This window comes from Anomaloglossus baeobatrachus, chromosome 2 (genome assembly GCF_048569485.1).
Source record: "Anomaloglossus baeobatrachus isolate aAnoBae1 chromosome 2, aAnoBae1.hap1, whole genome shotgun sequence".
NCBI lineage: Eukaryota > Metazoa > Chordata > Amphibia > Anura > Aromobatidae > Anomaloglossus > Anomaloglossus baeobatrachus.
In genome coordinates this window covers 140172514-140197807 of record NC_134354.1, presented here as the reverse complement: position 1 = coordinate 140197807, position 25294 = coordinate 140172514, and the positions used below count along the sequence as shown (strand labels likewise).

Below are 25294 nucleotides of genomic sequence, written 5' to 3'. Positions count from 1 at the left end.
AATCGGGGTCTTTTTCTCCTACATCATGTTGCTCTCATATGGAGTAGCATAATTCTGGTTACAGATTCCCTTTTAGTCAGGGGTTACACAGACTTTTTTGTTGATTGTACTGTATCAATAAGAAAGGCATTTTATGAGAACAGTTTTGTTAAAACTTCTCTCAGGGTCAGTAACTATTGCTATTACAGAGGATTCTGGGACTCTAAATGTCATGATCAGGATATACCATAGCATTGCTAATATTATTTGGTGGCTTTGATGGGGGTCTTTTCAATCAGGGTTTTTCCAATCAACATATTTGGTAACAGAGAAGAGGGTTTCCCTCGCACTCTTCTTTTAAAGAGGATCTGTCACTTGCCAGAATTAGAAATATGTAATGATGTGATCTGTTGTAAATGCTGCCGTTCTCCTGAATCTGGTGTCATTTGTCTTTATTTCTGAGGCTTTCTGTTCTTATGGCCCCCCCTTGTTTGTTTTTAAGACGTCTGGATGTGGTCCTCAACTCTTCTGTTTCAGAGAATTTTTGAGAACCACGCCTAGTTGGCTAAAAAGACTAAATTTACGTATAGGAAAGAGAGAGCCATATCACAGGGATAGAGAGGCGTAGAAACAAAAAATAGACAATGCCACATTAAGGAGAACAATGGCTTTCTGGTCATGGCTGCCAGGTCTTGCATTCCGCTTGGCTGGAAGTCCACTACCCCCCCCCCACACTGACAGAGTGGGTCTCAAGGATGAACGATCTCATGCATATGGAGGACCTGACATCCTCTATCAATGACCGTCAGGACGAGTTCCATAGGACTTGGTTTCCCTGGTTGGAGTTCACCTATTCGGCGGACTACACTAGACTGTTCTCCGTTCCGCGGCAGTCGTGAGGCTCCGGAGAAACACCCCCCCTCCTGCCTCCTTTTCCCCCCTTCCTCCCCTCTCCGCATCTTCTTCTACCCCACCCCCTCTTTTCTTTTTTCCTTTCCCTTCTCTCTTTCTTCGCTTTAAACTTTTTTCTGGCTTTGCTATCTTCTTTCAGCTGTGTATTCTATCTTCTTTTTGTTGGGTTGGTTTATAAAAAGTTTAAAATGGGTCAGACTCGAGCAGGCGCGGGGTCGAGAGCTGTGTTTGTGAGCAGACTGATACTATGCATGTCATTGTTAAATGTTAATTTTTCTATAATGATTATTTGATGCCCTGTGTGGAGCAGGAGATATCCTGTACTGATTCGAGTTTAGCTTTAAAATAAAGAATTATAAATAAAAAAAACGAACAATGGCATCAGCCCCAGGCTAAAAAAAATGACATATGTATAATAAGTGACAGGTCCTGTTTAAATTCACCTGAATTGTGATACACAGTCACACACCCTTAGGGTCATACACTGGGCAAGGTTACCACTCCTGTGGGACTCTGTTATAAAACATTTTGTATGTTACATGTTCCTTCTGACAGCAGCATATTAACCGAGGTCATTGTACACAATAACTGCTGTCCATAAATACAGAAAGTCTCACCTGTGAGATGGCGCCAAGTATTTTCCTGGTTTCTTGGAACAGTGTTTCGCCATTCCATCTTGGATTCATCCTGCGTAACTCTCCAGCTATACGGTTGTGCTCTCTGACGAAGAGTGTGTGAAATGCAGTTAAACCTGGCTGCTCACTGACACGGCCATCACCTGGAGTGAAAAAGTCTAGATTTTAGACTATTATCATAAGTCAGTTTTGTTTTTAATGCTACATTAAAAAACAGTCTGTGTTTTTTTTTATTCAGTGTGATGGACCCACATTATATTCGAGTGTCAGTTCTTATCATCCTTGTTGCATAATTTTTGCTCATGAAAAAAATAAACAAATTCTTAGCGACTCCTACACATTTAACTGTAAAATACAGACAGCACATGGCTGACATTTGTGTGCTGTCCGTTGTTTTTTTCTTTTCACGGGGCCATTGACTTGCATTGGTGAATATGACCAAATAGCACTAAATGGAGATATTAAAACATAACTTTGGAATATAACATATGAATATGGTCTGTCCTTTTTTTGGTTGACAATCAATCCTCAAAAAATAAGGACACGTGAAAAGACACAGTGACCGTAATGGGTCCAAGGTCTTGCCACAAAAATAATGCATGTCACACGTACCAAAGAAAAACTGTTGTGTGAAGGAGCCTTAAGGCCACTTGCACACAATGAACATTTGGTGAGTTTTTTACCTCCGTATTAGTAAGCCAAAACCAGGAGTGGGTGAATTATACAGAAGTGGTACCCATGTTTCTATTATACTTTTCCGCTGATTACTGAGGTAAAAAACTCACCAAATAATCAGCGTAAGCATGTAGCCTAAGGCCACATGAATATGTTGAGTATTTGGTGACGTTTTACGTCAGTATTTGTAAGCCAAAATCAGGAGTGGGTAAAATATGCTTGTGTTTCTATTATATTTTTTGATTGTACCACTCCTGGTTTTGGCGCATGAATACTGAGGTAATAAGTCACCAAATACTAAACGTGTTCACGTGGCCTTAGGTTGGTATTTGGTGAGTTTTTTACCTCATTATTTATTTGTAAGTCAAAACCAGGAGTGATACAATCAAAAAGTATAATAGAAACATGAGCATTTTTTACCCACTCCTGATTTGGGCTTACAAATACTGAGTTAAAAAGTCACCAAATACTCAACGTGTTCACGTGGCCTTTGGTTACATGTTTATGCTGAGTATTTGGTGAGGGTTTTTTTACCTCAGTATTTGTGAGTCAAAACCAGGAGTGGAATAATCAGAGGAAAAGTATAATAGAAACATGGGCACCACTTCTGCATTTTTTTTACCCACTGCTGGTTTTGGCTTAAAAATACTGAGGTAAAAAACTCACCAAATGTTCAACGTGTGCATGTGGCCTTAGTCAAGAAAATAGCAGGAAATTATTAGACAAATGATAATACATTTATCATTCACCGCTTACCAGCTAAGAAGCATGGAAGACCAGATGTCTTATTAGTCTGCCGACAGAAATCTTCTTCAATTCCATTTGTACTAAAAGGTAGGTAGGGGCGGCCATTATCAAAAAAGTTTTTATTAACAGCCATCAAACCCAGTTGATTTGTGTTGTTACGCAGCCTGCTTGCCAACTCATTAGTGCTCCCATATACTTGACTGGCATCAACATATGATGTGAGAACATTCATCTGTTCGCGTATAGGTGAACCTTGCTGAAAAGCAGGGCTTGAGCGGAAAAGGGGGATACAGTCACTGCGGTTAGCAATACGAGGGTCATTTGGCGGGATCTGCAGAGTTAAACACATAATAGAATATCAGTCACATTTTATTTTCTGCTTATTTTTCGTGATGATGATGACGGACGGTGCAATTTGTTACATTTCTGCTATGAATTAAAATATCCCCAGGATGTCAGCACAATGCTAAAATGAATGTTTCTATGTATTAGCCAGGATGAGACTATTGATTTAAGCAGGATCAAACAAACTAATATAAATGGGAAAAAAAACAACTCCTAAAATTACGTTTATTCATATATCAATAAAATGAGAAATCCTCTTACAAAACACCACAAACAAAAATAACAACCAATATGAAGACCAATTAGTTACAATACAAGGGGGCTGTCCCTAGTCCACCCTATCCTCGCAAGTGGAACCGGACCCTTACTAAGAAAACAGTTAAACGACTGCAATGTGAAATAAAAAATTGATCTGCACTAGTGATGAGCGAGTACTAAAAAGCTCGGGTGCTCGAAGCTCGGGCCGAGCCTCCCAAGATACTCGTGTACTCGGGCCGAGCAACGAGCCCAATGTTATCCTATGGGAGACCCGAGTATGTTTGTGAAATGACCCCCCGGCAGCATGGAGAAACCCTAAAAATGTCACAAAAGTCTCAGAAGAGTGCTCAAATGACATGGCAACAGCATGGGGAAGACCCCTTGAAGCATTTATCACTCAAAAGTCACAGCTGTGAACAATTTTGTCCGCGTTTCACGCCATTTTTACGGACTCACCAGAAAACCTTCCAAAATGACCCCAAAATGATTTTTCATGGCAGAAATGTTAAGGGCACATACCCAATAGTGAGATAGAGCTGGTGTATGTTACTTTTTGAGATTAATACATGAAAGATTTTACGTGAAAACATTGTGTGGCACTCCGATGTCCCTGAGAAGAGACGTACATGAAGGCCTCTTGAGTCTAATGTGCCCATTTTGAGGAAGTGAGTCTTTGTAGTATTTTCCTTTGCCAGGGCAGTCCAAAATTGTGAGGTTCACCAATGCCCCTGCATACAGACGTGCATGAGGGCCTGTAAACCTGAAGTGCCCATTGTAAGGAAGTGGGTCTATTGTAGTATAGCCCTTAGGCAGGGCAGGCAAAAATTGGGAGGCTCCACGTTGTCCCTGGATAGAGACGTGCATGATGGCCTGTAAACCAGAAGTGCCCATTGTAAGGAAGTGGGTCTATTTCAGTATAGCCCTTTGCCAGGGCAGCCAAAAATTGGGAGGCTCCACATTGTCCCTGGATAGAGACGTGCATGATGGCCTGTAAACCTGAAGTGGCCATTGTAAGGAAGTGGGTCTATTTCAGTATAGCCCTTTGCCAGGGCAGCCAAAAATTGGGAGGCTCCACATTGTCCCTGGATAGAGACGTGCATGATGGCCTGTAAACCTGAAGTGCCCATTGTAAGGAAGTGGGTCTATTTCAGTATAGCCCTTTGCCAGGGCAGCCAAAAATTGGGAGGCTCCACGTTGTCCCTGGATAGAGATGTGCATGATGGCCTGTAAACCTGAAGTGCCCATTGTAAGGAAGTGGGTCTATTTCAGTATAGCCCTTTGCCAGGGCAGCCAAAAATTGGGAGGCTCCACATTGTCCCTGGATAGAGACGTGCATGATGGCCTGTAAACCTGAAGTGCCCATTGTAAGGAAGTGGGTCTATTTCAGTATAGCCCTTTGCCAGGGCAGCCAAAAATTGGGAGGCTCCACGTTGTCCCTGGATAGAGACGTGCATGATGGCCTGTAAACCTGAAGTGCCCATTGTAAGGAAGTGGGTCTATTTCAGTATAGCCCTTTGCCAGGGCAGCCAAAAATTGGGAGGCTCCACATTGTCCCTGGATAGAGACGTGCATGATGGCCTGTAAACCTGAAGTGCCCATTGTAAGGAAGTGGGTCTATTTCAGTATAGCCCTTTGCCAGGGCAGCCAAAAATTGGGAGGCTCCACGTTGTCCCTGGATAGAGACGTGCATGATGGCCTGTAAACCTGAAGTGCCCATTGTAAGGAAGTGGGTCTATTTCAGTATAGCCCTTTGCCAGGGCAGCCAAAAATTGGGAGGCTCCACGTTGTCCCTGGGAAGAGACGTGCATGAGGGCCTCAAAACATTAAGTGTCCATTTTAAGGAAGTGGGTGTATTATAGTATAGCCCTTAGGCAGGGCAGCCAAAAATTGGGAGGCTCCACGTTGTCCCTGGGTAGAGACGTGCATGAGGGCCTCAAAACATTAAGTGTCCATTTTAAGGAAGTGGGTGTATTATAGTATAGCCCTTAGGCAGGGCAGCCAAAAATTGGGAGGCTCCACGTTGTCCCTGGGTAGAGACGTGCATGAGGGCCTCAAAACATTAAGTGTCCATTTTAAGGAAGTGGGTGTATTATAGTATAGCCCTTAGGCAGGGCAGCCAAAAATTGGGAGGCTCCACGTTGTCCCTGGGTAGAGACGTGCATGAGGGCCTCAAAACATTAAGTGTCCATTTTAAGGAAGTGGGTGTATTATAGTATAGCCCTTAGGCAGGGCAGCCAAAAATTGGGAGGCTCCACGTTGTCCCTGGGTAGAGACGTGCATGAGGGCCTCAAAACATTAAGTGTCCATTTTAAGGAAGTGGGTGTATTATAGTATAGCCCTTAGGCAGGGCAGCCAAAAATTGGGAGGCTCCACGTTGTCCCTGGGTAGAGACGTGCATGAGGGCCTCAAAACATTAAGTGTCCATTTTAAGGAAGTGGGTGTATTATAGTATAGCCCTTAGGCAGGGCAGCCAAAAATTGGGAGGCTCCACGTTGTCCCTTGGTAGAGACGTGCATGAGGGCCTCAAAACATTGTTCCCATTGCAAAGGAGCGGGTCTCCTGTCGTTGTAATGTCCATTCTGCAAAGAATGGGCGAAAAAATTTACCACTGGGGGTATACCTGAAACAAAGGCCTAAGTATTGCAATTTGTAACGGTCATCATCATGGTGGCGCATGAGGAGAAGGAGGAGCAGTCCAGCGATTATCCAAAGTCCAGAAGTGTGTACCCATGGGTGAGTGGAGGTACATGGCAAACTTTAAATTCCGCTCTCATTTGCTGGTGGTGTGGTGAAGTCTGGCCCAATCCAACCCTTGTTCATCTTGATCAGAGTCAGCCTGTCAGCATTTTCAGTTGACAGGCGGGTGCGTTTATCTGTAATGATTCCACCTGCGGCACTAAAAACACGCTCTGACAAAACGCTAGCGGCAGGGCAGGCCAGGACTTCCAAGGCGTAGAGAGCCAATTCATGCCACGTGTCCAGCTTGGATACCCAATAATTGTAAGGCACAGAGGAATGTCGGAGTACAGTTGTTCGATCTGCAAGGTACTCCTTCAGCATCTGGGCAAACTTAGGATTTCTTGTGGCACTACCCCGCACCTCAGGGGCTGTGGTACGTGAGGGGCTGAGAAAACTGTCCCACATCTTAAAGACTGTTCCCCTACCTCTAGCGGATTGGACTTGTGCCTCTCTCGGCTGTACGCCTCGGTTGTCCACTGATTCCTGACCTATGCCGCTAGCGTTTTGTGAGGGGAATGCTTTGCCTACTTCCGTGAGTATGGCCTTCCGGAACTGCTGCATTTTGGTTGACCTCTCCTCCACGGGAATAAGAGACAAAAAGTTCTCCTTGTAGCGTGGGTCTAACAGTGTTACCAACCAGTAATGATTGTCGGCCAAGATGTTCTTAACGCGAGGGTCACGAGACAGGCAGCTTACCATAAAGTCAGCCATGTGCGCCAGACTCTTAACAGCCAGGACTTCAGTAGCCTGACCAACAAGATGACTGAACATGCTGTCTCCTCCTCCTCCTCCTCCTCCTCATCTACCCTGTCCTCTGGCCAGCCACGCTGAACCGAGGATATGACTGGTGTGCATGTCATATCCTCAATTTGGCCGGAGAGTTGCTCCATGTCTTCATCCTCCTCCTCGTCATAGTCCTCCACTGCACGTTGTGATGAGACGAGGCTGGGCTGTGTATTATCACCCACACCCACTACTGTTTCTTGCTGCAACTCATCGCGCTCCGCCTGCAATGCATCATGTTTGTTTTTCAGCAGAGACCGTTTTAGAAGGCAGAGTAGCGGTATGGTGACGCTAATAATGGCGTCATCACCACTCACCATCTTGGTGGAGTCCTCAAAGTTTTGGAGGATGGTACATAGGTCTGACATCCATCTCCACTCCTCAGGTGTTATGTGTGGAGTTTGACCCATTTCCCGACGGCTTAGGTGATTTAGGTACTCAACAACTGCCCTCTTCTGCTCACATATCCTGACCAACATGTGCAGAGTTGAATTCCAACGCGTGGGGACATCACACACCAGTCTGTGAGCCGGAAGATGCAAACGGCGCTGAAAGCCGGCAAGGCCGGCTGAAGCAGTAGGTGACTTTCGAAAATGTGCAGACAGGCGGCGAACTTTTACCAGCAGATCAGACAGCTCTGGGTATGACTTTATAAACCGCTGAACCACGAGGTTGAGCACATGGGCCACGCATGGAACATGTGTCAGCTGGCCTCGCCTCAAAGCCGCCACCAGGTTCCGGCCATTGTCACACACGACCTTTCCTGGCTTTAGGTTCAGAGGTGTGAGCCAGTGATCTGCCTGGTGTTTCAGAGCTGTCCACAGCTCTTCTGCATTGTGGGGTTTGTCACCTATGCAGATTAGCTTCAGCACAGCCTGTTGCCGCTTCGCCGAGGCAGTGCTGCAGTGCTTCCAGCTTGTGACTGGTGTGGAGGGCACAGTGGATGAGGATGCGCAGGAGGAGGAGGAGGCTGAAGAGCATGACATTCCGGAGCTGTAGAGTGTGGGTGAAACACTGACTGAGGTAGGGCCTGCAAACCTTGGTGTGGGAAGGACGTGTTCCGTCCCTCGCTCAGACTGGGTCCCAGCTTCCACAATATTAACCCAGTGTGCCGTCAACGAGATGTAGCGGCCTTGCCCACAAGCACTTGTCCACGTGTCTGTGGTTAGGTGGACCTTGGGTGAAACAGCGTTGTTCAGGGCACGTGTGATGTTTTGTGACACGTGGTTATGCAACGCGGGGACGGCACACCGGGAGAAATAGTGGCGGCTGGGGACCGAGTAACGTGGGACAGCTGCCGCCATCAGGTCACGGAATGCTTCTGTCTCCACCAGCCTAAAAGGCAACATTTCCAGCGCAAGCAGTCGCGAAATGTTAGCATTTAGAACTGTGGCATGTGGGGTGTTGGCAGTGTATTTGCGCCTGCGTTCAAAGGTTTGCTGAATGGATAACTGAACGCTGCGCTGGGACAAGGACGTGCTTGATGATGGTGTTCTTTCTGCGTAGGCAACTGCAGGTGCAGGAGTGGAGGAGGCTTGTTCGCAGGCAGCATCGACAGAGGATTGGCTCGCATGCACAACCAGCGAAGACGTAGCAGTGACATCAGCAAGCACTGCTCCTCGACTCTGTTGTACTTCCCACAAAGTCGGGTGCTTGGCTGACATGTGCCTGATCATGCTGGTGGTGGTCAGGCTGCTAGTTTTGGTACCCCTGCTGATGCTGGCACGGCAGGTGTTGCAAATGGCCTTTTTTGAATCATCTGGATCCAACTTAAAAAACTGCCAGACTCGGGAAGACCTAACATTTGTACAGGCACCTTGTGTCGTCGTGTTGTTCCGGGGAACGGTTGCCTGACTTCTGCCTGGGGCCACCACCCTGCTTCTTACTGCCTGTTGTGATGCTACGCCTCCCTCCCCCTGTGCACTGCTGTCCTCGCTCTGCATATCCTCCTGCCAGGTTGGGTCAGTTACTGGATCATCCACCACGTCGTCTTCCTCTTCCGCACCCTGCTCCTCCTCCTGACTTGCTGACAATTGTGTCTCATCATCGTCCACCACTTGTTGAGACGCATTGCCAACTTCGTGAGAACGTGGCTGCTCAAATATTTGGCCATCTATACAGACGATCTCCTCATGACCCACTTCAATATGAGCTGGCGAGAGGCCAGAATGTGTGAATGGAAACGTGAACAGCTCTTCCGAGTGTCCAAGTGTGGGATCATTAATGTCCGAGGAGGACGTGTACTCAGCCTGGTGGTAGGAAGGAGGATCAGGTTCAGAAATGTGCGGTGCAGTATCACGGCTACTGACACTTGACCGTGTGGAAGACAGAGTGTTTGTGGTGGTGCCAATCTGACTGGAAGCATTATCTGCTATCCAACTAACAACCTGTTGACACTGGTCTTGGTTCAAGAGCGGTGTACTGCTGCGGTCCCCAAGAATTTGGGACAGGACGTGCGAGCGACTAGATGTGGCCCTTTGTTGTGGCGAAATTAGAGCTTGCCCACGACCTCGGCCTCTGCCTGCACCACCATCACGTCCACTTCCTTGTTCCTTGCCAATGCCCTTGCGCATTTTGCAATGCTGTGCACTGCTGACGTGTATATTCACTACTTGTGCGTTATATCAAAGTTTGTGGAAATTGCACACAAGTGCACCTGTACGCTGCCACCAACAGGCACACACGTGCGGTTTTAAAAACCAAGCACGGACGCAATAAGAACCTAACAGGTTTTTTTGGGGAGCGACAATTACAGACAAGTCAGACACTATCTGGACTGTTTTACACTGTGTACACCAGCCCCAGATATGATGAAGGCTGGTATACGGTCACCACTACCCTGCCTGCCTGCCTGCCTGTATACTGGTACAATAGTCCTGACAAGGACTCTTTTGGTCACTAGCCTGTATTCAGACCTGGCTATACCCTGCCTGTATATAGCAACAATAGTCCTGAGAAGGACTCTGCTACTGTACTCCGACCTGGCTATACCCTGCCTGCCTGTATACAACTAGAATAGTCCTGAGAAGGACTTTTGGTCACACTGTTTGCAGCCCTGCAACTGAAAAAGCTATAAAGGGCCGCAAAGCTTTCCCTGAATCAGCGACACTCTCCCTGCACTCACTGTCTAGATAGCTGTGAGCAGAGCACAGCGCGCCGGCCGATATAAAGGCTCGGTCACGCTGTGCAGGCCGGCCAATCACTGCAATTCCACAACTAACAGGGCTGTGGCATTGCAGTGGTCTGCCAGCCAATCCCTGCATGAGGGCTGGCTCTCAAAAGAGCGCCAACATGCAGAAATGAAGACCACGAGTACAGCACGAGTATCGCGAGATTACTCGTTCCCCGCCGAGCAGCCCGAGTACAGCGATACTCGTGCGAGTACCGAGTAGTGACAAGCATGCTCGCTCATCACTAATCTGCACATCCTAACAGACAAATGTGAACAGGTACAAACCGTAAATACAATAAACTAAAAAATAGACAGCTGCACTCTGTAGTACTGAAGCATGCACACATTAAATAAGGGAATAATGGGCCTGCATTGTTGCTACTGAAAATAGAAAAATTTAGATACTTAGAGCATAATGTGGCCATATTATGATACGGACCCAGCAAAGAGATACGCCTTGTCACTGGTTGCTGGGCTGTCAAAAATCAAGATACTTAACACATAAAGTGGCCAATTTTTCTATTTTCAATAGCAGTAATACGGTTCAATAATTCCCTTATTTAATGTTTGCATGCTTTAAGGTTACAGAGTGCAGCTGTCTATTTTTTCATGAAACGACTGCAGACATGTAGCTAATCAGTGGTTATTTAGTGCCTCTGATAGGCTGGGGTAAATTACCCCATAGGGCAGAGACACATGTAGAGGTAACAGCTCAGTTGAAAGCAGTGCCAACACGCGGTTTACCACAAATCAGCAGTGTTCTAATTGACTGTTCATGTCTGTGCAGTGCGGCTGGTAAACAGAGGTCTGTATTTATCATCAATGCGTTATCCCCACTGACCCTAATCTTTGTGTATTTTTTATCTATTCTTATTGCCTCCATTTTAATGTAATGTAAATATACATTACTTATATAAATTATAGATAATTTTAAATGAAGGTTACCCTTAGTGGGTAGCATGGTGGCTCCCGGGCGCAGCTGTGATCGCAGTCAATGCCTCTTAGAAAGGTTGATCTTGCTGGTGTTTCTGGTGCCAGGTCAAGGTCATGATCAATCCACTGTCCCCACTGCATGAACATGAGAGACCGCTGTTTGTCCAGGGTCTGTTGTCGCTCCGGGAATTGGATAATCTGATTCGATACAGCTCTTGCCTGCAATACAACAGCACTGCTTCAGAAGTAGTAAATGTGAATGAGGACTTAGGTAAAAAAAAGCAATGTAATATGTTCAGTCTAATTACCAGGCTATGAATCCTGCCATCTACTCTTTTTGAGTGAGCAGTTCATCTATAGGCTGTGTTGCGTTGTGCATGCTTTTATGCTGCGTATTGCACTGCAGCGTAAAAGCATGCATCCTGCGTCCCCAGCACAATCTATGAAGATTGTGCAAATTCCATCCACACGTTGCATTTTAGAACGCAGCGTTTTGGATACTGAAATATTTTGCCAAAACGCTGCATTCTAAAAAGGAACATGTCACTTCTTTTGTGCATTCCGGATGCTTTTCCCACTCTGACTATGGCAGAGCAAGCATCCAGAGCGCATGAATTCTGCAAGAATTCTGGATTCACAATGCATTCAAAACGCAGCTTTTTGGCTTTCTTTTGAAACACACATGCAGTGACTTAAACACTGCAGAATAGAACGCAGACGTGCGCACATGCCCTTATTCTTCTATCATTATAGGTGCTGCAACTTCCTTTCCCTCAGTTCAAGCCATTGTCCAATAATTTGTCTGCCCCAAACTGAATACCTGTTCCTACATTATACAGGTAGACAAACATCCACCCATAATAGCTGTAATCTGTGTCTCTGCTGGTAGACAGATTACACTTCACAACAGGCAGTAGACAGCAAATTCGGCAAAAGAGGGAAAGGTAGTGCCTGACGCTTTAAATTGATTTTTCCAGGATAAAACAACATAGCTTTTAATTAAAATGATTGTAGTTTGTCCATTTACCATGTTACCTAATAAATGAGATCAAGTGTCTGAATGGACAGTAACCATTTCATTTAATGTAAACAAAATGTACCCCATGACATTTGTTATGTAGACATCAGAATATTACGTTGGTGGTAGAGTTGAGCGAGTATCGAAATATTTGTGTTCGAGATGCTCGTAACGACTACTGTGTAATATTCGCGTATTCGTTCCGAATAGTGTGTGCAATGCAAGTCAGTGGGAAATGCGAGTAATTTTCTGTTGGAATCCTACAGGAAATTACTCACATTTCCTTTTGACTTGTATTGTGCTCGCTATTCAGAACATATACGCGAGTATTACACAGTATTTGTTACAAGTATTGCGAACATGAATATTTCGATATTCGCTCAACTCTACTTGGTGGCTTACATGTAACATACATGACCCTAACCATATATAGTCTGTATACTCACCAGAGGTAAACGGAAACCATTGATCCTACGATCTTCTGTCCAGCCTTGAGGGAGCCCTCTCCCATCCTCATACTGGGCTGGTAGCAAGCGTGTGTATGGCCTATTGGACACTCCAAAGTTCGGAAATCTCCTGAACACAAGTGAATGAAGCAAAATGTCAGTTTTATTGAATTATACTGTATATTGAACTCACATAGGTAATATTTTTCTGTCCCTGCCTAAACCAGAGTGGGCCTCTAGGGCCACAGTTACCTCATTTTCATTGCAGTTACATTAGGTTTTCTAGGTGGACATTGGGTTTAAGTCTTCTCACCTGTTGTTGCATTCCCCTGTGAAGGTACGATACTGACTTTGTTGACAATTTTTTTGAAGATGTAGGAATGCATATCCAGAAACCTTATGCAGCATGTCTATCTGGTTGGCAGTCAGCACATCTGTTAAACACATGATAATATGATGTGATGATTGTTCATGTTAAGTGCTACTGATAGTGCCCAGCCGACGCCAGACTATCAAACATTTTTTAAAGACTGAAGAAAAATAAAGATGACTTTCGCTGGATATTGAACTCAATAGTAAATTTGGTCAACACCTTTAAAGGTTTGTCCCGGATTAGAAAAACATGGCTGCTTTCTTTCAAAAACGGCCCTTGATAATGGGATGTGCCTGGTATTGCAGCCCAGCTCTATTCACTTCAATGGAGCTAATTGGTACTACTAGACACAACCCATGGTCATAGGTGGCACTGTCACTGAGAGAAAGCAGCCAAATTTTTCTAATCCTGGACAACCCCTATGAACATGATAATAAAGTCTAATGTCTATAATTATGAATAGCAATGGTGGTAATGAACAAGTGGATGTATTATTAATTTATGAGTTGAAAGTAATTGTTAACAATCAAAATTAGCAATGGGCTTATTATCACAGACTAAAGCGGGCTTTACACGCTACGACATCGCTAATGCGGAGTCGTTGGGGTCACGGAATTCGTGACGCACATCCGGCCGCATTAGCGATGCCGTTGCGTGTGACATCGATTAGCGATTTTGCATCGTTGCAAAACAGTGAAAAATCGCTAATCGGCGACACGGGGGTCCATTCCCAATTATCGTTACTTCAGCAGTAACGAGGTTGTTCCTCGTTCCTGCGGCATCACACATCGCTGCGTGTGACGCCGCAGGAGCGAGGAACGTCTCCCTACCTGCCTCCCGCCCGCTATGCGGAAGGAAGGAGGTGGGCGGGATGTTACGTCCCGCTCATCTCCGCCCCTCCGCTGCGATTGGGCGGCGGTTCAGTGACGTCGCTGTGACGTCGCACGGACCGCCCCCTTAGAAAGGAGGCGGTTCGCCGGTCACAGCGACGTCGCCGGACAGGTAAGTATGTGTGACGGCTCTGGGCGATGTTGTGCGGGTACGCACACTAGCGATATCGGGACCGATATCGCAGTGTGTAAAGTAGCCTTAATTCCACTCAGTTTCTGAACATTCAGTTAAAGTGTTTTTATATGGGCCACAAAATTAAAGGGCTTGGCCCACCATTATGTATCACATGCACTTCATAGATCATTACAAAATACATATATATTTGCAACTTGCATGGTGTGAAAGGAAAACTGTCAATATGTTTTTACTTATGATGGCAGTGGCATTGCTTGATCCCCCAATAAAAGTGATTCCTTTTTGTAGCAATCTGATGAGTAGTCATGAGAAATCTATTAAGGAAATCCTATGCAAATCAGGCTGGAAGTGCATTGGCGTGTGCTGTTGCACGTAGACTGCTACCTCCAAGTGCATTGGGGTGTGCTAGTGTACTTAGGTTGCTACATCCAAGTGCATTGGGTGTGCTGGTGCACTTGGACTACTAGGAGATTAGAAGACAACAGCCCAATCCATTCGATATCCAAAATGTGCTTTATTTAATCCAAGAATTGCATTAAAAATCAGGGAGAGAGTCGGGTAGTGGACCCTTGGAAGCACTAGGAGGTGAGAAATGGCCGTCGTACCCTGGGGTCCTGCACCCGGCTCTCTCCCTGCTTTTTAATGCACTTCTTGGAATTAAATAAAGCACATGTTGGATATCGAATGGATTGTGCCGTTGTCTTCTGATCTCCTGGGACTCATATTGGAATTCTTTTCCCTCTTCAACGTGCACCCATGACCAGTGTGCTATTAGATAAAGACCCGAGCATTACCTACTCCTTCCCTACACTATTTCAAGGTATAACGCGGTGGTGCAGAACCACATCTGTTTTTGTATGCACTTAGGGTACTACCTCCAAGTGCAAAGGGGGTGTGCTGGTGCACTTAGACTACTACCTCCAAGTGCATTGTGGGTGTTCTGGTGCATGTAGGATGCTACCTCCAAGTGCATTGGGGGTGCGCTGATGCATGTAGTCTGCTACCTCCAAGTGCATGGGGGTTTCCGCTTGTGCACTTGGACTGCTACCTCCAAGTGCTTGGGGGGATGCTGGTGCACTTAGACTGCTACCTCCAAGTGCATTGACACTTTGCAAAAATCATAATTTGAATTGGGAGACCAGCTCCTGTACAGCCATTCCACTACTTCTATATGTTAAAATGTGCTGACAGACTCCTTTTTTATATAGTATGCCATCAACATATTGTTTTTTTTAGAACAAAACAAAAAATTCTTCATATGGGACTTTTTCCATTCTAAAATGACAGACACAAAATAGATATCCTAATAGTCAGTGAGGCCCCTCTGCTTCTCCCCTAACTTCTTCTCTGTGTCTGTTTCTAGAACAGACATACAGAATGTCCGAAGGTGAACAGAGTCTCATCAAAGCTGAAGTGTGAGGACCATATACAAAAGCATCATAGACTTGGGCTTCCTGGACCCCTGGATGTAAGGGAGTGGGAGCCTGGTATTAAATACAGTGAAGCCTCATACGCTGGCACTGTAACGTGCTACCTGAGACAAGAGACAATATTATACATTGAGCACGTACTCCTCATCAGTTCCTAAGTGTTACTCAGGCTTTACAATGGCTGATATTGAATTTGTATAAAACAAAAGAGAAGAGATGCAGTACCGCACTGCCATATTAGCTAGTTCACTGCTGCGAGGAGAAGGAGAAGCAATCAAAGCCCACCAAGGCTTCTGTATAGCGGTGCTCACTGAATGGAAACCAGTCCAAAGAGGATCAGTGAAGAAGAAGAAGTAGCCATGGTATACGCTATTGTATAAAAGGTCTTTACTTTATTGTAGATACATAAAAGGTGAGCGGGTCCAAGACCAGATGCTGGCACTCTGGAGAACAACGGCCGTTTCGCACTATTGCGCTTCTACGGGTTCTTGATCCGCTCACCTTTTACGCATCCACAATAAAGGAGCTTTTATACAATAGCGTGTGTCACGACTTCATCTTCTTTTTCGCTGATTCTCTAATGGCTGATATTGAGCTAAGCTTACATTGCCCTCCTGTCTGGTACCTGAGATATTGAAGGGACGACTGTAGATGCTTTGCACCTTCTCATTCAGCAGCTCAAGCGTGGTCTCCATGTAATCAGCGGCTCGGATGTGTGTTCTGCTTGTTGCCACAGGTTGCTTGAAGTATGACATGACATCAGATGGAGTCATGGTCCTTTTCCTAAGACGCTCTTTAAGGCTTAAAGTACAAGACGTTCAATCAGAATACACCTCCTTAGAATAATGTTACATAATTACATGATAAAATATAGTGTAAAAGAGTATGACCACAACAATCAATCACACTAAATGACACAATTCCCGGCACAACCCTGATTCTCCTAAGCTGATCTCACAGCATCATATGTGGTTACGATGATGGTGACCTGCAGTTGGGCCGGAAATTGTGGCCACAATGAGGATGTGAAACTACACATACTATACAGTAAAATTAATTAGCCCTAGCTAGAGCTTTGTATATTTTACAATTTTTTACCTTCGTACTTAGTACTTTAGTCTTGTAGTAATATTCTTACCAACAAAAAAAAAAATGAAGCAATATAGAAAATGTAATCTAATTATATGTTGTTTTAAATGTTTATGGTTCCTGGACTTACACATCACGGGTGCGCTTGTAGGCAAAATCCACCAGCTTCTTGGCTTCTTGGACTGAGCTGAGAATAAGATTATTATCCAGCTCCTCCACTCCATCTGGATAGTAGAAATATATGGAATTATACAAGTCAATGAGGAACAGCTCCCGGCTTATACTTTATCATTCCCATATGTTGATTCCACCAGAAGAAGGTTAAATGTGTGTAACCTTGGCCTGGCCGGTATGGAACTGCGTACAGTTTATTTAACTGAATATGGAAGCACAGCACAATTATAACAATATTAGTCAAATACATTACCTCCGCAATCAATGCTTTATTCACATTAACAAAATGTAAACAAACACCAAAGTCGTAGAACATGTAATTTTCATTTTCACTCATAAATGTCACTAATTCAAAAGAACCCATAGCATTTAAATATTACTGTCAACTACCGTGCCATACACTCCTGAATGTATTATTACTCACTAATACCTTCTTGATGCATTTTTTTTTCACATGCATTAAATCAATTTTAATAAAAGCGTAATAAACCTGGGGCCAAACATTTACATCAGAATAGCGAAATCAATAAATAGATATAAGATAGATGGATGGATGGATGGATGGAGATATGATGGATGGATGGATGGAGATATGATGGATGGATGGATGGATGGATGGATGGATGGATGGAGATATGATGGATGGATGGATGGGCTATATTGAGATCAACATACTATTGGAGCAGTCATGTAAATTCTGGATTTTCTCTGTATGGTCGTCCACATAGCGGACGGATGCAGGAGTGCCAACTATTTAAATACATACTATACAAGTCTAAAATCTAAAATGACCCAGACCTCTGAATGCTGCATTTTTTTCCATGTGGACCTGAGGTCTGTGTGTAAAGTCGCTCATATACACTAGCACATGGGCTACAATTAGTTCTTGTGATGGCCACATGCAGACCAAAACTACATTCGTGTGGATGTACAGAATGGTTATACAGTGCTTATTTATAATATGTTGTCTTCATATTTAGGCTGGAGTTACACAGAGAATGTTTGCAGCACTATTAACTGATTTTAACTATGGGCCCACCCCTGCAGTCCGATGGATTACAATACGCTGTACACACTCCTGTGCCCTGCAGATTACAATACACTATATACACACCTGTGCCCTGCAGATTACAATACACTTTATACACACCTGTGCCCTGCGGATTACAATATGCTATATAGACACCTGTGCACTGCGGATTACAATATGCTGTATACACTCCTGTGCCTGGCGGATTACAATACACTATATACACTCCTGTGCCCTGCGGATTACAATACGCTGTACACACTTCTGTGCCCTGCGGATTATAATACCCTGTATACACTCCTGTGCCCTACGGATTACAATACACTGTATACATTCCTGTACCCTCCGGATTACAATATCCTGTATACACTCCTGTGCCCTGCAGATTACAATACGCTGTACACAATCCTATACCCTGTGGATTACAATACGCTGTACACACTCCTGCGCCCTGCGGATTACAATATACTGTGTACAGTCCTATGCCCTGCGGATTACAATACGCTGTACACACTCCTGTGCCCTGCGGATTACAATACGCTGTACACACTCCTGCGCCCTGCGGATTACAATATGCTGTATACACTCCTATGCCCTGCGGATTACAATACGCTGTACACACTCCTGTGCACTGCGGATTCCAATACACTATATACACACCTGTGCCCTGCGGATTACAATACGCTGTACAGACTCCTGGGCCCTGCGGATTACAATACACTATATACACACCTGTGCCCTGCGGATTACAATACACTATATACACTACTGTGCCCTGTGGATTACAATACACTATTTACACTACTGTGCCCTGTGGATTACAATACACTATATACACTACTGTGCCCTGCGGATTACAATATGCTGTATACACTCCTATGCCCTGCGGATTACAATACGCTGTACACACTCCTGTGCACTGCGGATTCCAATACACTATATACACACCTGTGCCCTGCGGATTACAATACACTATATACACACCTGTGCCCTGCGGATTACAATACGCTGTACAGACTCCTGCGCCCTGCGGATTACAATACACTATATACACACCTGTGCCCTGCGGATTACAATACGCTGTACAGACTCCTGCGCCCTGCGGATTACAATACACTATATACACACCTGTGCCCTGCGGATTACAATACGCTGTACAGACTCCTGCGCCCTGCGGATTACAATACACTATATACACACCTGTGCCCTGCGGATTACAATACGCTGTACAGACTCCTGCGCCCTGCGGATTACAATACACTATATACACACCTGTGCCCTGCGGATTACAATACACTGTAGAAGATGGCAGAGACTGATGTTGGCAGGTCAATAGTATTATGCATTTAAAAATGGGTTACTTACCATAAAAAGAAGGTGTAACCATCTGCAATGATCCAAACACCAGAAGGAGACAACTAAGTCTCCGTAAGGAAGGCATGTTCTTACCCCTACAATGACAATTACTTTTTCATGAAATTAATGACATAAATATATATATAATATAGCAAACACATAATAACATACAATGATATATTGAAGCTATAATAAAACAAACAAGCATCTTTCTCTGCTGTGAAGTTACAAGGCTTTTAGATTCTTTTGTAAGATAATTCCTAGAATACAAGATGTCTCACCTTCTCTCTTTTGGATGAAAGTTCCTCCGAGGGAGATGCCTTTATAAAGACCATCTTCTAGGAGGGCCAAGAGGAAGTCGTATATGGAAGTTTCACTAACACAATTGCAAAAGCAAGAGAAAATAACTTAAGAAATTCACATAAACTAAACAGTTAATTACATAATATTCCTCACTAATACACTTAAAGGTTCCTTTGTTCCAACATCTTTGCTGGACTGCAAAACTTTACAAGGCTTGGGAGATAAGTTACTTTTGATAAACCCCAGAAGAGAAATCTTAAAAATGGAACAGTGCTCCTGAGTAATGAGATCAGCTCCTATTCATTAGAATAGTATCTGATCCACAGTTCCTAGCAATAAGAGAAAATAACAGGGGTGCCAGGTGTCGGACCCCCACCAAACTGATATTGATGACCTAGGTTGTAAATACTGTATGTCATAAATACTTGTATGATAGGCCTAAACACAAATGAACAGGCAGGATAAAATTCAACATCTTTCCACGTCATCTGCTGTATGTCTACCTTTACCTTTCTTTTACAAAATGTCCTTTACGTGAACCTTAGAACAGCTTAAAGGGAACCTCTCAGGTCCCTTATGCCCCCCAACCCAGCAGCATTCACATGTGTATGCCAAAATTCCATCCCTAACCAGCCCTGTATAATGCTATTTACTAAAATCAATGTTTTAAAAAAATAATTTATAAAGTGCGTTGTTCCAATGCTTATTAGGCCTTTGACTAGTTGAAGGGGCGTAGTTTCCCCAGATTAATTGGTCCTCTTTCCATGTTATCCCACCCCTTGCACTGCAGCGTAACTGCATGCGTCCCGCGTCCCCTGCACAATCTATGAAGATTGTGCATGAGACGTGCGCACGTGGCGTATTAGAATGCAGCGATTCGGCTGCGGCCCGAAGCGTGCGTTCTACGAAGTGACATGTCACTTCTTTCGTGCGCTTTGCATGCTGTCTATAGGGAGAGGCAGCATGCAGAGCGCACGAATTCTGCAGGCACCAGGCGCTTCAGAACGGAGCTTTTCAGCTGCGCTCTGAAGCGGACCTTTTGTGTGCGGTGCAGAGCGCACACGTGTGCACATAGCCTCAGTGTGTCTCAATGTTTCTTTGAGAAAGATCATGAAACGCGCGTTGGGAGCACCCCTGGGGTCCCTAGTATGTACTATTATTCTCATGCTGATATATGATTATTGGTTTTGAGTCAAATATCCTCTTTTGCTCTTTTGTATACAATATAAGCCTATATCATAGTGAGCATATTTATACTCCTTGTAAGGTCTTTATCTGTTGTAGTCAATACTAGTGTTGATCACTTCATTTATCCATGTCATATTGAATGCTGTATTTGTAACTTCCCATAGGGCTAAACCTGTTAGCATACAACCAAATATTATGTTGCTATTGTGATTATCATTATAGGGGTTTCACCCCAGGGAACTTTTTCACATGTATATACTCTTTGACTAAAATATTCTTCTTAAAATGTATTTATAACTTTTTCTTGATTCAATAAAATTTTGTGAATTTTCATATGCATTAGGCTAGGTTCACACCTCCGTTGTTTTGCATCAGTCACAATCCGTCACCTTGAGGAATTACGGTATCCTGCAAAATATTTTGCAGGAATCCAGTTTTTCCCCATAGACTTCTATTAGTGACAGATTGCGACTGATGATGCTGCGTTGCATCCGCTGCGTCGCGGTCAGTCATTTTTTAATGCTACTTGCTAATTTGAACATGTGAATAATGAATTGCATACCTGCTATGAATATTAGGAAAAAGGAGATATTTAGCAATCGCATAGATCAATGTAACTGAGCCCCAAAACCTCGTCAAGGTATATCTCTATATTGGGGTCCCTAGCTCTGTGACCCTAACTGTGTGTCATCTCATTGCAATTAAAAACTGCTATGGGTGGAGAGGGGTAACTAAGGACTTTCTTATATAGGAGATGGAAAAAACATGGCCGAAAGGGGCGGAGCTGTGTTCACATTCAGAAAAAAAAACTACATATAACTGAATAGGATAACTGAAGTGAGCACTAATATATATATATGAGTGCAAGCCAAAAATACATACTATATATAAGAATAAGGCTGCACATCAAACTTAGATAATGGTATAATGCCTCAAGCATATGGAAAAATATTGGAATATACAATGAAAAATGCTACTTGCTAATTTGAACATGTGAATAATGAATTGCATACCTGCTATGAATATTAGGAAAAAGGAGATATTTAGCAATCGCATTGATCAATGTAACTGAGCCCCAAAACCTCGTCAAGGTATATCTCTATATTGGGGTCCCTAGCTCTGTGACCCTAACTGTGTGTCATCTCATTGCAATTAAAAACTGCTATGGGTGGAGAGGGGTAACTAAGGACTTTCTTATATAGGAGATGGAAAAAACATGGCCGAAAGGGGCGGAGCTGTGTTCACATTCAGAAAAAAAAACTACATATAACTGAATAGGATAACTGAAGTGAGCACTAATATATATATATATATATGAGTGCAAGCCAAAAATACATACTATATATAAGAATAAGGCTGCACATCAAACTTAGATAATGGTATAATGCCTCAAGCATATGGAAAAATATTGGAATATACAATGAAAAATGCTACTTGCTAATTTGAACATGTGAATAATGAATTGCATACCTGCTATGAATATTAGGAAAAAGGAGATATTTAGCAATCGCATTGATCAATGTAACTGAGCCCCAAAACCTCGTCAAGGTATATCTCTATATTGGGGTCCCTAGCTCTGTGACCCTAACTGTGTGTCATCTCATTGCAATTAAAAACTGCTATGGGTGGAGAGGGGTAACTAAGGACTTTCTTATATAGGAGATGTTTTTTCCATCTCCTATATAAGAAAGTCCTTAGTTACCCCTCTCCACCCATAGCAGTTTTTAATTGCAATGAGATGACACACAGTTAGGGTCACAGAGCTAGGGACCCCAATATAGAGATATACCTTGACGAGGTTTTGGGGCTCAGTTACATTGATCAATGCGATTGCTAAATATCTCCTTTTTCCTAATATTCATAGCAGGTATGCAATTCATTATTCACATGTTCAAATTAGCAAGTAGCATTTTTCATTGTATATTCCAATATTTTTCCATATGCTTGAGGCATTATACCATTATCTAAGTTTGATGTGCAGCCTTATTCTTATATATAGTATGTATTTTTGGCTTGCACTCATATATATATATATTAGTGCTCACTTCAGTTATCCTATTCAGTTATATGTAGTTTTTTTTCTGAATGTGAACACAGCTCCGCCCCTTTCGGCCATGTTTTTTCCATCTCCTATATAAGAAAGTCCTTAGTTACCCCTCTCCACCCATAGCAGTTTTTAATTGCAATGAGATGACACACAGTTAGGGTCACAGAGCTAGGGACCCCAATATAGAGATATACCTTGACGAGGTTTTGGGGCTCAGTTACATTGATCAATGCGATTGCTAAATATCTCCTTTTTCCTAATATTCATAGCAGGTATGCAATTCATTATTCACATGTTCAAATTAGCAAGTAGCATTTTTCATTGTATATTCCAATATTTTTCCATATGCTTGAGGCATTATACCATTATCTAAGTTTGATGTGCAGCCTTATTCTTATATATAGTATGTATTTTTGGCTTGCACTCATATATATATATATTAGTGCTCACTTCAGTTATCCTATTCAGTTATATGTAGTTTTTTTTCTGAATGTGAACACAGCTCCGCCCCTTTCGGCCATGTTTTTTCCATCTCCTATATAAGAAAGTCCTTAGTTACCCCTCTCCACCCATAGCAGTTTTTAATTGCAATGAGATGACACACAGTTAGGGTCACAGAGCTAGGGACCCCAATATAGAGATATACCTTGACGAGGCCTTGGGGCTCAGTTACATTGATCAATGTGATTGCTAAATATCTCCTTTTTCCTAATATTCATAGCAGGTATGCAATTCATTATTCACATGTTCAAATTAGCAAGTAGCATTTTTCATTGTATATTCCAATATTTTTCCATATGCTTGAGGCATTATACCATTATCTAAGTTTGATATGCAGCCTTATTCTTATATATAGTATGTATTTTTGGCTTGCACTCATATATATATATTAGTGCTCACTTCAGTTATCCTATTCAGTTATATGTAGTTTTTTTTCTGAATGTGAACACAGCTCCGCCCCTTTCGGCCATGTTTTTTCCATCTCCTATATAAGAAAGTCCTTAGTTACCCCTCTCCACCCATAGCAGTTTTTAATTGCAATGAGATGACACACAGTTAGGGTCACAGAGCTAGGGACCCCAATATAGAGATATACCTTGACGAGGTTTTGGGGCTCAGTTACATTGATCAATGCGATTGCTAAATATCTCCTTTTTCCTAATATTCATAGCAGGTATGCAATTCATTATTCACATGTTCAAATTAGCAAGTAGCATTTTTCATTGTATATTCTAATATTTTTCCATATGCTTGAGGCATTATACCATTATCTAAGTTTGATGTGCAGCCTTATTCTTATATATAGTATGTATTTTTGGCTTGCACTCATATATATATATTAGTGCTCACTTCAGTTATCCTATTCAGTTATATGTAGTTTTTTTTCTGAATGTGAACACAGCTCCGCCCCTTTCGGCCATGTTTTTTCCATCTCCTATATAAGAAAGTCCTTAGTTACCCCTCTCCACCCATAGCAGTTTTTAATTGCAATGAGATGACACACAGTTAGGGTCACAGAGCTAGGGACCCCAATATAGAGAGATACCTTGACGAGGTTTTGGGGCTCAGTTACATTGATCAATGCGATTGCTAAATATCTCCTTTTTCCTAATATTCATAGCAGGTATGCAATTCATTATTCACATGTTCAAATTAGCAAGTAGCATTTTTCATTGTATATTCCAATATTTTTCCATATGCTTGAGGCATTATACCATTATCTAAGTTTGATGTGCAGCCTTATTCTTATATATAGTATGTATTTTTGGCTTGCACTCATATATATATATATTAGTGCTCACTTCAGTTATCCTATTCAGTTATATGTAGTTTTTTTTCTGAATGTGAACACAGCTCCGCCCCTTTCGGCCATGTTTTTTCCATCTCCTATATAAGAAAGTCCTTAGTTACCCCTCTCCACCCATAGCAGTTTTTAATTGCAATGAGATGACACACAGTTAGGGTCACAGAGCTAGGGACCCCAATATAGAGATATACCTTGACGAGGTTTTGGGGCTCAGTTACATTGATCAATGCGATTGCTAAATATCTCCTTTTTTCTAATATTCATAGCAGGTATGCAATTCATTATTCACATGTTCAAATTAGCAAGTAGCATTTTTCATTGTATATTCCAATATTTTTCCATATGCTTGAGGCATTATACCATTATCTAAGTTTGATGTGCAGCCTTATTCTTATATATAGTATGTATTTTTGGCTTGCACTCATATATATATATTAGTGCTCACTTCAGTTATCCTATTCAGTCATTTTTTAACTGACCACCGGACAGGAGCAACGCAGCCTGTAACGTTTTTTGAGCAGCGCAATCCGTAGGATTTTGCTGCGCATGCTCTCTCTAGCTCCCTGCACACGTAACCAGGATACACATCGGGTAACCAAGCAATGCGCTTTGGTTAGTTACCTGATATTTACAGTGGTTACATGTGCAGGGAGCCAGCGGTAAGCGGTGTACGCTGGTATCCAAGATAAATATCGGGTAACCAAGCAAAAAGTGCTTTGCTTTTAGTTACCCGATATTTACCCTGGATACGTGTGCAAGATGGCCGACACTTCCCCACTCGGCTCCTCCCCCTCCCGCACTCCGCATGTGTACACACTCACACACACAC

The 25294-nt window shown here is 43.2% G+C and overlaps 1 protein-coding gene across 1 annotated transcript in view; it reads right to left on the bottom strand.

Annotated features, from left to right (window-relative positions):
- The window catches only part of LOC142286541 (eosinophil peroxidase-like), a 30943-nt gene extending 11732 nt beyond the window's left edge, over positions 1-19211 (bottom strand). Inside the window, exons 1-8 of the mRNA XM_075333369.1 lie at positions 19130-19211; positions 16691-16784; positions 16097-16272; positions 12956-13076; positions 12643-12772; positions 11191-11397; positions 2958-3279; positions 1509-1669 (exon numbers count right to left, since the gene is read on the bottom strand). Of these exons, the coding sequence (XP_075189484.1) occupies positions 1509-1669; positions 2958-3279; positions 11191-11397; positions 12643-12772; positions 12956-13076; positions 16097-16272; positions 16691-16784; positions 19130-19205 (1287 nt within the window). The 5' untranslated portion in view covers positions 19206-19211. The remainder of the gene's footprint in view (positions 1-1508; positions 1670-2957; positions 3280-11190; positions 11398-12642; positions 12773-12955; positions 13077-16096; positions 16273-16690; positions 16785-19129) is intronic.
- Between the last annotated feature and the right edge of the window lie 6083 nt (positions 19212-25294).